Source organism: Pelodiscus sinensis, chromosome 3, assembly GCF_052426305.1.
Source record: "Pelodiscus sinensis isolate ZL-2025 chromosome 3, ASM5242630v1, whole genome shotgun sequence".
Taxonomy (NCBI): domain Eukaryota; kingdom Metazoa; phylum Chordata; order Testudines; family Trionychidae; genus Pelodiscus; species Pelodiscus sinensis.
In genome coordinates this window covers 104,569,551-104,581,673 of record NC_143054.1, presented here as the reverse complement: position 1 = coordinate 104,581,673, position 12,123 = coordinate 104,569,551, and the positions used below count along the sequence as shown (strand labels likewise).

At 42.8% G+C, this 12,123-nt stretch overlaps 1 protein-coding gene across 9 annotated transcripts in view; it reads right to left on the bottom strand.

Annotated features, from left to right (window-relative positions):
* UTRN (utrophin) overlaps positions 1 to 12,123 on the bottom strand; it is a 559,106-nt gene that overhangs the window by 180,189 nt on the left and 366,794 nt on the right. For all 9 annotated transcript variants that reach the window (XM_075924350.2, XM_089777288.1, XM_075924351.2 and 6 more), the window contains one exon: positions 8,150 to 8,322. In XM_075924350.2, coding sequence (XP_075780465.2) covers positions 8,150 to 8,322 — 173 coding nt within the window. The remainder of the gene's footprint in view (positions 1 to 8,149; positions 8,323 to 12,123) is intronic.

Genomic DNA, 12,123 nt, shown 5'->3' with positions numbered 1-12,123 from the left:
GAACTAAGGGGTTAATTGTGAATGTCTGAAAACTAATGTATTTACTACATTAACCTGAGTCCGTGATAAGTTACGGAAGTATTGCACAGTAATGCAATTAAAGCATGACCTCACTGTAATTTCTCTTGACAATGGTAAACACATTCCTATTTCCCTCTCTGCTCCATTCCAAACTATCTTGACGTGGGACCTTCAACCAAACCTAACACTTAACAGGCAACTGTACAATCTCATGCCACTTTGTACTGTACCATTAATATACCTAGTATTTTCTATTCTCTAGTTGGCTTCCCTACATCATCTAGTCAATAACAGTGACATCCCACTGATCCACTTTTATTCCGGTCATTCTGTGCTTTGTCAATTAATTCTGAATCCAACATATAATTACTTACACTGGTAAACAATAATTTCACTTGCCATATGTCAGCCAGGCTACAGAGCAGAACTAAATCCTTTTCAATTTAACTTGCTGCTAGGTCTGTGGTCTCTGCTTTTCTGTTATCAACAAGCAGTATTATCTATTTGGCTTCTGCCTTTTTGAAAATACTTGCTATTTCCATTTTTTAAATCCATTTTAGCTGACACTCATATCTTGACTCTTTCAATGCTACACTATTTCACCTGCCTTCTTCTATGCTGTCAGTGTCCATTGCATTCCAATGAATGCCCACTACTAACAGATAATAATCTGGCAGTACTTATAGGTGCATATTAATGGTACTGAAACATCTACGTCAAGTGGATGATTTTGGGAGTGGTGTGGATTAGGAGTCAAGGTGAGTGAAGGATACTACGTGGATGAACTGGGAAGCATTTGTCAGTGGAATTAACATGGAAGCAAGATTAATTTGCAGAGAGAATGTGTCTCCATGAAGATTGAGTTTGGTGAATTTAATGGAAGAAATCTGTTCTCCTTCACCATGATCCATGAAAGCAGTTAAGCACCTACTTTGTTTTTCGTAAGTGCTTAAATGATCTCCTACCAGAGATGCACGTAAGCATTGATTTCCTAAACTGGGGCTTTTAAGCTTACAGCTTCCCCACTATTTCTCTCTCAATGTTAAATTCAAGTCAGCTGAGACTGAACATAAATCCAGCTTCCTGCCCCACACTGATTCGTGAATGACATATGACAAAGGAGTGCAGAACATGATTTGGAACTCCACATGGTGCCTTGCTCCACAGAATCTTGAAATTCCAAAGGAAGAAAGCCAACAAAACAGGTAAGTGGCCCAGTTGGACCTATTAAGGCCTGAAACAAACAATATATTTTCCATGTCTGCTGTTTTAAATCGAATAAAGACTTATATCAAGATACTGCACCGTACCTGCAAACTTCAACTGTACCCATTCAACACACTTCACCCCAGAGATTACCATGTTATATAAGTAAAATGAGGAGCTTCATGTCCACAGTTGCCCTCTTTATATATTAAACTCAGGGAACTCCAGGGTTTGTCAACACTCTGCCTTCTCAATCACTACATGGCACCAGCCCTCCTTGCAGTACACGGAAATTATATTATGCTTTCTATTGCATTTGTTAGTGCCCTCTTTGGTGCATTTTTTTAAGGAAACAAGACCATGATTTTGGCTCACTGCTTTGCAGTTGAACTCAGAGCAGGACCACCAATGGCAGGCAAAGTGGGAAGCTGCCTTGCAGCCCGGCAATTTAAAAGGGCCCATAACTACTGGCAGTGGTAGAAGCTGGAGCCCTAAGCCCTTTACATTGCCACTGAAGCCCCAAGCAGAGCTAAAGGGCTTGCTGGGGGAAGCTAGCCCCAATCACTGCCCCTTCTGCCCCTCCATGAAGAATGTCTTCAGCTCAGAGAGTGTTCTTTCTTAATAAAAGTAATATCTCTAGCCCCATTTAATTTACTTGTGCTGAAATGAGACATTTATGAAGACTGAAGACAAATAAGAATTAGATTTTTTTTAAAAAACCATGCCTATCTAAAAGCTGGCGTTGCCTGAGGTTTTACAATTCTGTTCCAGCTGTTTAGAAGACTTCCCCATATGCAAAGTAAATTAGAACTCTGGGAGAAAAAATATGTGTCACTAGTCAGATATTTAAATGACACTTTAACAGTGGTTCACTGTTAATTTAACAGTCCCTGCAATAATATTCATCATAACTGAACTAATTTGGTATTAATGTGAATTTTGTGGTATAAAATACTAGATTAAAATCAGTACAATTTACTATTAATGAGTATCCACTTGCGTGCCAGATTAATGACAGCAGCAGAACATTACCAGCATATATTTTCAAAGTCTGCAAAAGACTAGATGGTCAGAAAAAGCAAATTAAGTAATATAAAAGAACCTTCTCCTTAGAAATGAAAATGAAGTATCTCACAAGAAACATTGTAAAGAGATATAAAAGAAATGCATACTAAATATGAGAATCATTGTTTATTTTAACCCCACATTCCTGCTTTTATTTCAAGACTAGTACACTTACCAGACATTGCTTGGGTCCTTAAGAAGGGGCTCAGGGCAGAGCCGGCCCAAGCTACAGGCTGACCGGGCTACTGCCCAGGGCTCCTCATTGTAGGGGGTGCCACGTGGGACTGCTGGAAAGGGCATGGGCGGGGCCATGCATATGCCAGGTGCCAGGGGCGGGACTGCGCATGCACCACACTCCCGGGGGCAGCGCCGTGCTCCTGTGGTGCACGAATGGTTCGGGCCGGCCCTGGCTCAGGGCAGAGGGCTAGAGCAGTGTTTCTCAACCAGTGGTACAAGTACCCTTAGGGGTACTCGAGAGAAGTCTGGGGGGTACGTCAACACAACTGAGATTTGAGAAACTGAATTTTAATTTTAAGTTTTACAGCGTTTTGTTATTTTTGTACTTTTTTCTCCCAAAAATTTCACTGCCCACTCGGCTACAATTAAGTTGTTTAGACAAATGTGTTGCAATGGTAGAAAAAAAACTGTGTGTGTCTGGAAACTGTAAGTATTGGGGGGTACTTATAATTTATTTTAAAAAAGGGGTACTTTATAAAAAAAAGGTTGAGGAACACTAGGCTAGAGGACTTGGAGGTGTGTGCGTGTGTGTGTGTGCAGGAGTCAGGGCTGGGGGGTATAGAGGAGCTCTGTTTGTGTGTGTGTATAGAGGGATCAGAGGGGACCTCACCTGAGATACCAAGGCTGGTTGCTCCTCTCTTTCCTTCCTTGTCAGGGAGTGAGAGCAAAGTACGCAGCTTGTCTGCCCCCTACTCTCACAAATATATAGTAGACTACATCTTACAGAAGTGTCATATATATCTGCTGTTGTTGATTGGAAACATGCTCAGCTTTACAAAGGAACACTGAGGCTTTTGATGAAATTCTGCTTGGGGTATATGCTAAGCAGGAGTGAGAAAAAAAACATTGTCAGATTTGGATTTCAGCCACCAGGTTCAGTGAATCTATTTTCTAACCTCATCTGTGTTTGTGACACAGGCACCTGTAGGGATAGAGCTAGTAATAGGAGCAAATGAGGAGGGTCTGGAAGGCTTCTTAGTGCTTTTGGGGACTTTTGTTTTTCTCTCATGCCTCCAGGAGAGAATAATCTGCTTGGAGACTGGTCCTGGCCTAAAAAGATTTTCCTTTAGGAACTTAGCCTGCAAGGAAAGCACTGTGTCTGTACTATCCCAAAGCTGACCATGCAAAATCAAATTTAGGGCTAATTCTCTAGTCAAGGAGGTACGTACAAGATAAGGACTGTAGGTTTGTTCTTAAGTTGAATCTGTATGTAAGTCGGAACTGGCGTCCAGATTCAGCCGCTGCTGAAACTGATCAGTTTCAACAGTGGCTGAATCTGGACGCCAGTTCTGACTTACATACAGATTCAACTTAAGAACCCCAGGCATCCCAAAGTCAGCTGCTGCTGAAACTGATCAGCGGCTGATTCCAGGAAGCCCGGGGCACAGGCTTCCTGTAGTCAGCCACTGGTCAGTTTCAGCAGCGGCTGACTTGGGGACGCCTGGGGCAGAGCAGCTGGGGTACTGCTGGGTTGGTCCAATAGCGCCGCCGCTCCTCAGCGCTACTGGACCAACCCAGCAGCACCCAAGCTGCTCTGCCCCAGGTGTCCTGATTCAGCCGCTGCTGAAACTGACCAGCAGTGGCTGAATCAGGACGCCTGGGGCAGAGTAGCTGGGGGTGCTGCCGGGTTGGTCCACTAGCGCCCAGAGCGGCGCTATGGGACCAACTGGCAGCGCCCCACCTGCTGTACCACAGGCATCCGGAGCAAAGCCGCGGAGCACGGGGGCAGCGGAACAGCCCAGATGCGCCGTGGCTGCCCTGCTGCCCTTGGGCTCCGTGGCTTTGCTCTGCTTTGCTCCCCGTCCCCCTGGTCTACAGACCAGGGGGACGGGGAGCAAAGCGGCGGAACATGCGGGCAGCAGACAGCCCAGACGCGTCTGGGCTGTCCGCGTGCTCCGCCGCTTTGCTCCCCGTCCCCCTGGTCTGCAGACCAGGGGGACGGGGAGCAAAGCAGAGCAAAGCAGAGCAAAGCAGAGCAAAGCCGCGGAGCACGTGGTCAGAGAACAGCCCAAACGCGTCTGGGCTGTCCGCTGGCCGCGTGCTCCGCGGCTTTGCTCTGCTTTGCTCCCCGTCCCCCAAAGAAGAGCAAAGCTGTGGAGCACGCGGCCAGGGGACAGCCCAGACGCGTCTGGGCTGTCCGCTGACCACGTGTTCCGCCGCTTTGCTTCCTCTCCCTGGTCTGCTGGAGACCAGGGAGAGGGAGGGCCCCGTTCGTAACTGCGGATCCGACATAAGTCGGATCCGCATAACTCGGGGACTGCCTGTATACAGAAATCCACTTTAAACTCCTTTAAAGTCAACAGAAAGGGCTTGGTGGAGTAGTCTCACTGGTTATAAAAATGGACCTAAATGGCTAACTTCAGCCTAAACAAGTAATGTAGACAAGGCCTAAGATTCCTCTGGTATTAGCAAGAAGAGGGATGCAACCCAAGTATCAGATTGTGGGTGATGACACAAACACCAGAAATATAAATTTTCAAGTAGCTTCTGGACTGCGTCTGAAAGTACACCTCTAAACACTAGCAGCCTTTTCAAACTATAGCTGTCTTTACATGTGCCAACAAACAAGGAAACTCATCATTCTGCATAAAATCTGCTCTTGTAAACAGGGTTAGTATGAGGCTCAATGTACCACTTGAGTGTCACATAAGCTGAATGTTAAGGATTTAAGTGGGATACAAGTGTTGCATGAGGTCTTGCGGTAGCACAGAATGAATACACTCAGTGCCTATTCAGTAAGTGCTAAAGCTCAGATACAAAAGTGCACATGACTGGAAATTTTAGTCTGTAAAAGAAATGGAACATTCCTAATCTGGGCACAATACAAAACCAGGAAACAAAATCACAACCCAAGTCAGACTTTTGAAACATCAATACTAGCTTATAAAATATTATTTGTGGCTCTTCCCAGATCTAGCCCAATTTCACTTACATTTCACCACTCAGTCCAGGCACATCAAAAAACAGAATCTTCAAAGACAACAATTAGAGAAACTCGGTATTCACACTAACAATATTATCACTTGCCCCCCTCTCAATTTTTTTTTATTCCCTGATTTAGACAAGAGGACTGTGATTGAAGCATGGAGCTGAATGAGCAGAACCACAAACATTGTCCTTACAGTTACATTAGGAAAAAGTTTAATCTGTTTTCATATGTCTATATTGGCAAACTCTTCCCAGACCGTCTTTTAGCTACATATTCATAATGATATGATGTGCAGTAGCGTAGTGGACATCATCACTAATTACACCCACACAGCTAATAATAATGATGTCCCATGGACAGAATGTTGCTTGGTATTCACAGAAATTAAAAATAGTTTGACATTAAAAAAAAAGTATCTCCACAAACCTTCCATTTACAATAGCAATCATAGTTTTCTGCAAGCTTGGGAATTAATGACTGACTGGGGTAAATGACTTGAGGGCAATTTGGACCATTAATTTCTTCCAAATGATCATTAATCCCCAGGAAAGGCCAAGTAACTCAGCTGTTATTGCTGGAACTCTGCAGCTGTTGATTCAACTATAACATACAAATGTCTTTTTAGTCTCCCTCTTTTGGAGATTTATTTGGTGACTGAAGCTCATGGAAATTCAAGTTTAAAAGCACTTGCAGAGACCGACCTAGTCAATGATTAGTGAAGCAAGCTCCTTTCTAAACTCTGCTAGAGCCCTCAAATGCCATGATCTGCTATTCTGGCAGTGGGCTTTTGTTGAGCCAAGGCTGCCCCTAGAGCTTGTCTGCACAGCAGTTCAGTGATATGGGTAAGTGGAGTCTAAAATTAAATGACTTAAGTCATTGGTCCCTTTAGTTCATAATTTAAACTGTTGTGCCAAATCAAATCTTGACTGAATTTTCTGGCCTTTGGATAATTCATACCAATAGTTAACGTTCCTGAAATAGGATGTAGTACAGTTTGCTTTAATCAATATCAAAGTAATAGCCATTAAAAACCTCTGTAAAGGCACTCACAACTAATTAATTTTAATATAGAATTCATTTCAGTCCTTGTAACAATATTATCTTCTTGCAATATGATAATTAAACATTTTAATGTAGAGTATTGTATAACATTGGATCGAATGTTCCAAAAGAGATGCTTCAGGAATTCTTTTGGGGAAGGTCTATGGCCTGTATTATACAGGAGCTCCGACTAGATCATGACGTCTCAAATTTCATTGCACTGCAGCTCCCTTCTGAAAACAAAAATTACTATGTAATTCCAGGAGAGGGGACTGAAGCCTGAGCCCCGCGGCTGTGAGTGGAGAGGTAAGGGGGCAAAGCTGAAGGCCAAGGGCTTCAGCTCCAGGCGGGAGGCCTCCAACCTAAGTCTCATCACCTATGGCTGAATCCCTCAGACTTTTGCTTCAGCCCTGAGTGGTAGGGCTATGGCTTCAGCTTTGGCTCTGGGCCCCAGCAACTACAGGCTCTGGTGACCCCTATTACTCATTTCAGAGTAATAACCTACTATTTAAGAAACACTGATCTAGATGATCACAATGGTCCCTTACAGCCTTAGCATCTATGAACATTTGAGAAGGCAGGTAGTTTCTCGCTTTGCACTGGTGTGCTGGTAAGATTCAAAACTGAGTAAATGGACAATCTATTTGCTTTTAAACTTTTTTTCATAAATCATCATCTGCAAAGATCTTTCTTCACACACACACACACACACACACACACACGACGTGTATCCTATAAAAATACTAACTTCAGTTAAAACTATAGATTCTCCTCACACCAAATGTAACCCTGGAGAGAGCTTCTGATGTGCAACACTATGATAGGAGCACCAGACACACTTTCAGCGAAACTTACTAGCATGTGCAGCTTAGGGATGTTAAATATCAGTTAACTGAATAGTCGATTAACCTTATGAATTCATAATGGTTATTTAACTATTCTATAGTACCAGGGGGCGGGGCCAGCAGCCAGTGCACTGCAGACCCACTCTGGAGAAGTCCCCTACCACGTTACACTGCTGCCTCTGTATCAGAGACAGCAGCGTGGGGTGCCAGGCAGGAGCTGGTCCATAAGGTGACCAAATTTAAAAACCAATCCCCTCGCAGACCGGATGCCTTTCACCCTGCACCCTGCATCAGAGGCAGCAGTGCGGATGGCAGCAGTCCCTGTCCAGGGGAGGTCTAAGCTCCTGGACCTGGTATGAGCCAGGACTGAGCCGGGCTGCCTGCCCGCCTAGCTCCTAATACACTTCAAATGTGCAGCTGCAACAAGGGTAGGTCCTGGACCCATTGCAAGCCAGGACTGAGCTGGGCTGATGGTCAGCCTGCTAAATAATTTACTGGTAAGAGGGAGGGGAATGTGTGTAGGCTATAGCATTAATCTATAAGCTTTTGCTTATCGGTTAATCAACTACACTATTCCATCCCTAGTGCAGCTGTAACTTGCCAGTTCATACACCACCAAAAAGAGATTTACCTAAAAGGTTAAACCTCCATAATCAGTAAATGCACAAAATTCTTATATTTGAGCCCAAAAGACTTCTTAAAAAAGAAAACCGACTTCTCTCTTTGATAGTACAGCAATATTTTAGAATAGCAATAAAAATCTGAGACTCTGTCCAATTCTTGCTTTGATGCTTCTATCACTAACCTGATGCTGGCTGACTTTGCCTTTAAGTCATTCCAGCGCTGGTTCATGTCATCAAGTCGGTGCTGGAGCAGCGCTGCTTCCTCAGAGTTTCCCAGGGCTTTTACCATTTTATGTCTGTTTCCATCAATGCTCTTAAAGATGTCATTGTGGGCATCAATCTCAGCCTGGATGTCCTGGAAAAACAAAAAGAGAAAAACCCAGGCCTGTTAGTTCTGTAACTAGAGCAGAAGGGATATTGTTTGTTGAGAGCTTTCTCCCCATGCCCCCACTCTACCTCTGATGAAATTGCCAGTTGCCAAGATTGCAACATTGGAGTTATTTTGCAACATTTTTTACTGACCAGAAAATTATCTGGATGTTTAAAAAAAGAGTCACCTTTCCATAAAAATCTATACTTATAAAATGTCAAAGAAATGCCAAAAGGGGGGGAAAAAAAAATCTCTCAACCCCAAGCTCTCTAGAGCAGTGAGCATGGTGCTGAGAGCCAGGAGACAGAGTTCTATTTCTACCACTGGTTGACCTTAATAACATTTTGCAATTGTACAGATTAATCCTCAAACTATGTAGATAACTATCATAATCCCTGTTTTACAAATGGGGAAATATGAGTTATAACTATTAAGTGGGTTGTCCTAGGCCCACTGAAATGTGGGAACTAAACCTCCTGAATCAGAATCCTATGCTGAATGTCTCCAGATTAGTTCCTCCTCTGCGAATGGCATACTCTCTCTGGCTTTCAAAAGTTTCATGGAGCAAAGAGCACAAATCCCACCGACATTACTATTACAAATATTAATAAATAATAATAAAATAGGAATTAATTTACTCACTGTCCTTTATGTCTTTGCAATCACCCATAATGTAAAATAGTAGTCATGTCACCTGGCTATCTGTTGATGCACAAATGAAGTCACTTACAACTTCAAATGTCATTTAACATGATGACTACTACCACCACCATTTCTTTCCTGCAGCATATAACATTTACAAATGCACTCCCAAGTCTTCACATGCAGAAAGTATGTAATCTCAAGCTGAGTCACACTCACTTGCTCCTTAGCTCTTTAAAATATAGCAGGAAATTCATGTACATACCCAATGATATCCACTCCTCCTACAGTGCTTTAGGCTATCTAGTCTAGTTAGAAACATTCACAGTGTATTCCCACAAATTAGATCTAATTTTCCTGACTCTGCTACTACAGCAATCACTAAAATCTTTTTCCAGTTCAACTACTGCACACTAACTTTTGCTATATCTAACATAGTATATATGAGAAGGCAGGATATAGTATCACGTTATGCACTAGATACCACCTTTGAAAAAAATAATTGAAGTAAAACTTGGCTGCAAGTTCCTCAATTCCCAACCCTTCAAATGACATGGAGTTTATCGCCCTTATCTGCACCCCCGCACCCCTGCCAATCTCATATCTATTCCAAAAGACATTACTACTCTAGTCCATCAAATCAAGCACATCCCAACCTTCATTAAAACAAAATACTACAGTACTAACATTGAAAGAAGCTCCAGTGTGATGGGCCACTGTTTTCTAACATCTGTGCATGAATGTATAAATAAACAAATGTAAATGAATGAAAGAGCCATGGGACGCCCTGCAAATTGCAATGCGATCAGTCATCAAAGATCATCACAGAAACTCAGTGGAGATACAAACAAAAAATTATTTTTTCAGGTGGAACAAATTCAGTAAGTGTGGAATATCTAAAAGGTTTTATTCTTACAAACTCTCTTCAGCATAGACTCTTCCTGGTGGGCTTTTAAACATGTTCCCAAGGGGGTGGTACTGCATCTAAAAACAGCTGTTTTGCATGCAATAGACATTTGGGGATGCACTGAGTGTTGGTGTTTACTTGCGATGCAGTGAAACTCAACTATACTCCTTCAAAAATAAGATGAACAGCTGAAAAATGAAATCTTTGGGGGAGAGTCCATATTTGACAGAAATCATGGACTGCAAAAAACATGTTGTTAGAAACCCCCCTCGCCCCCCCGTAAAAAGTTTGGCCAGGCCGCTCTTGCTATAGTGGGCTGCAGCACTCCTCGGGAGAAACCAGCTGCACCCTTCCTGCATACCATTGCCTTTAGAAAAAGGGAAGGTGTGAAAAGGGGAAAATAGCCTCAGACTCTCCCACCAATCACCTTGGCGTGAGAACTGCGGGGCTTACCTGGTCACATGAAACCTGCTCAGTTTCGGCCCAATCCCTGGGACACAGACCCCCCACTTGGTGACCATTGGGACATATATGGTAATATGCAAATGCGGGAAAGCAATGTGCAGATTTGGGGAGAAATACCCATCGCACAGTTCGCTCGAGGAGGTCTTCGCAACACACGTACCACCATACGTGTGCCTTCCCATATACTTCAAAGCACTGCCAGCCTGATCAACCAACCAGCCACCTCCCCCGACTCTCGGGCGTAACCAAGGCCTTCGCAAATGAACCAATATCTTTGAAATGTTCCGTGTGCTGTGTAAGTTGGTATGCATGATTTGATTTTTTTCTTGTTGTATAAGCTTTGTGTTGTAGTTGTTTTGCGTAGTACATAGAGTTTGTAGTTATCACTGTTATTTAATTAGTGTAGCTGGATATTTTTAGAATAGAGACTATTCCCCTTGCCATTCCCATCCTTATATCTCTGACACGTTTAACTAGCAATCATAGAATAAATATAATAAATACTGTAAATTCTTTATTAATACGGTCTATTAAAATCTTAGAATAAATACTATAAATTTATCACTGTTACAAATAAATATTTTTTATTTGCTAAAACGGTCCACCTGGTTCTGTCCTTCCCCTCTTTGGGTATGCATCACCGGACCTGTGATTCTCGCGACACATGTATGTGTCTATTCTGTGCCTCAGTTTCAACTCTAAAACAAGGACAATGATGCTAGTTTTGCTTTGAAGACCTCAGTGATATATTTCTCCTCATTCTGAGAACAGATTCTATGAAAGGGATACTACTGGAATGAACTGGAAGCTGATTTACGCAGCAGCAGCAATAAATTCTAACAACCTTTATATACCCATGAGCAGGGTTCGCTGAACCGCGCTGTTCGGACATCTGCACATGCGCAGATTGCCCGAACCCGGCTCTTCCGGGTTACAATCTACTCGCCACGGGTGAGTAGATTGTATTATTTGTCAAGCCCTGCCCATGAGAGTATATATGGTTCTGATCCTTCAACTTTAAACATACAGGGGGAGGCCTGCAAATGTGTAGAATCACCTTAATATCAATGAGATTCTGCACAGTTGCAAATGTCTGATCTTGTAAGAATGGGAGACTGAATTATCTAAGAACATATACTTCAATGTCACCCCCCATTCTAGTAAACATTTCACAGATCTACCCAGGCCTCCTTTTTCAATCTTACCTCTCACTCCCAAAGCTGTAAACCAAGTGTAGCCAAAATGATTTCTAATTTTATGACAAGAATATTCACTTTGGACTAGTTCAAATCTCTATATAAAATTTCAACCTTGATTTAACTGAAAAGGGACACTGGTCAGTATGCATGGTTAGAAGGTCAAAAATAATATTTTTTTCCAAAATGGTTTTAATTCTTGCATTTGAAGAAATGGTGTATAAGCTTGCATGACAACAGAGACCTGACACAACAGAGCCTATGAAGAGAAGGGCTCCACTACTACAGATAGCAGCAAGCCCCAGCACAGCTGGTAGGTGTGGAAAGGGCGGATGGTGGAAGGTAACAGATGGACATTAGAAGAGCTATTTGCCTACACTGTAAAGACAAAAGGACCTTGAAGATTTTCAATCTAGCCATTTTCCACTGTTTACAGACTGACTAGGATGAAAGCCTCTGCCTTTCCATCCCACTCACAAACCTTTATTCTAGCAGTTCCCTCTACTTCCCATTCACTGCACTACCCCTTACTGACCTATGATTCACTGCACTACCCCTACTCTCCCCTGTACAACT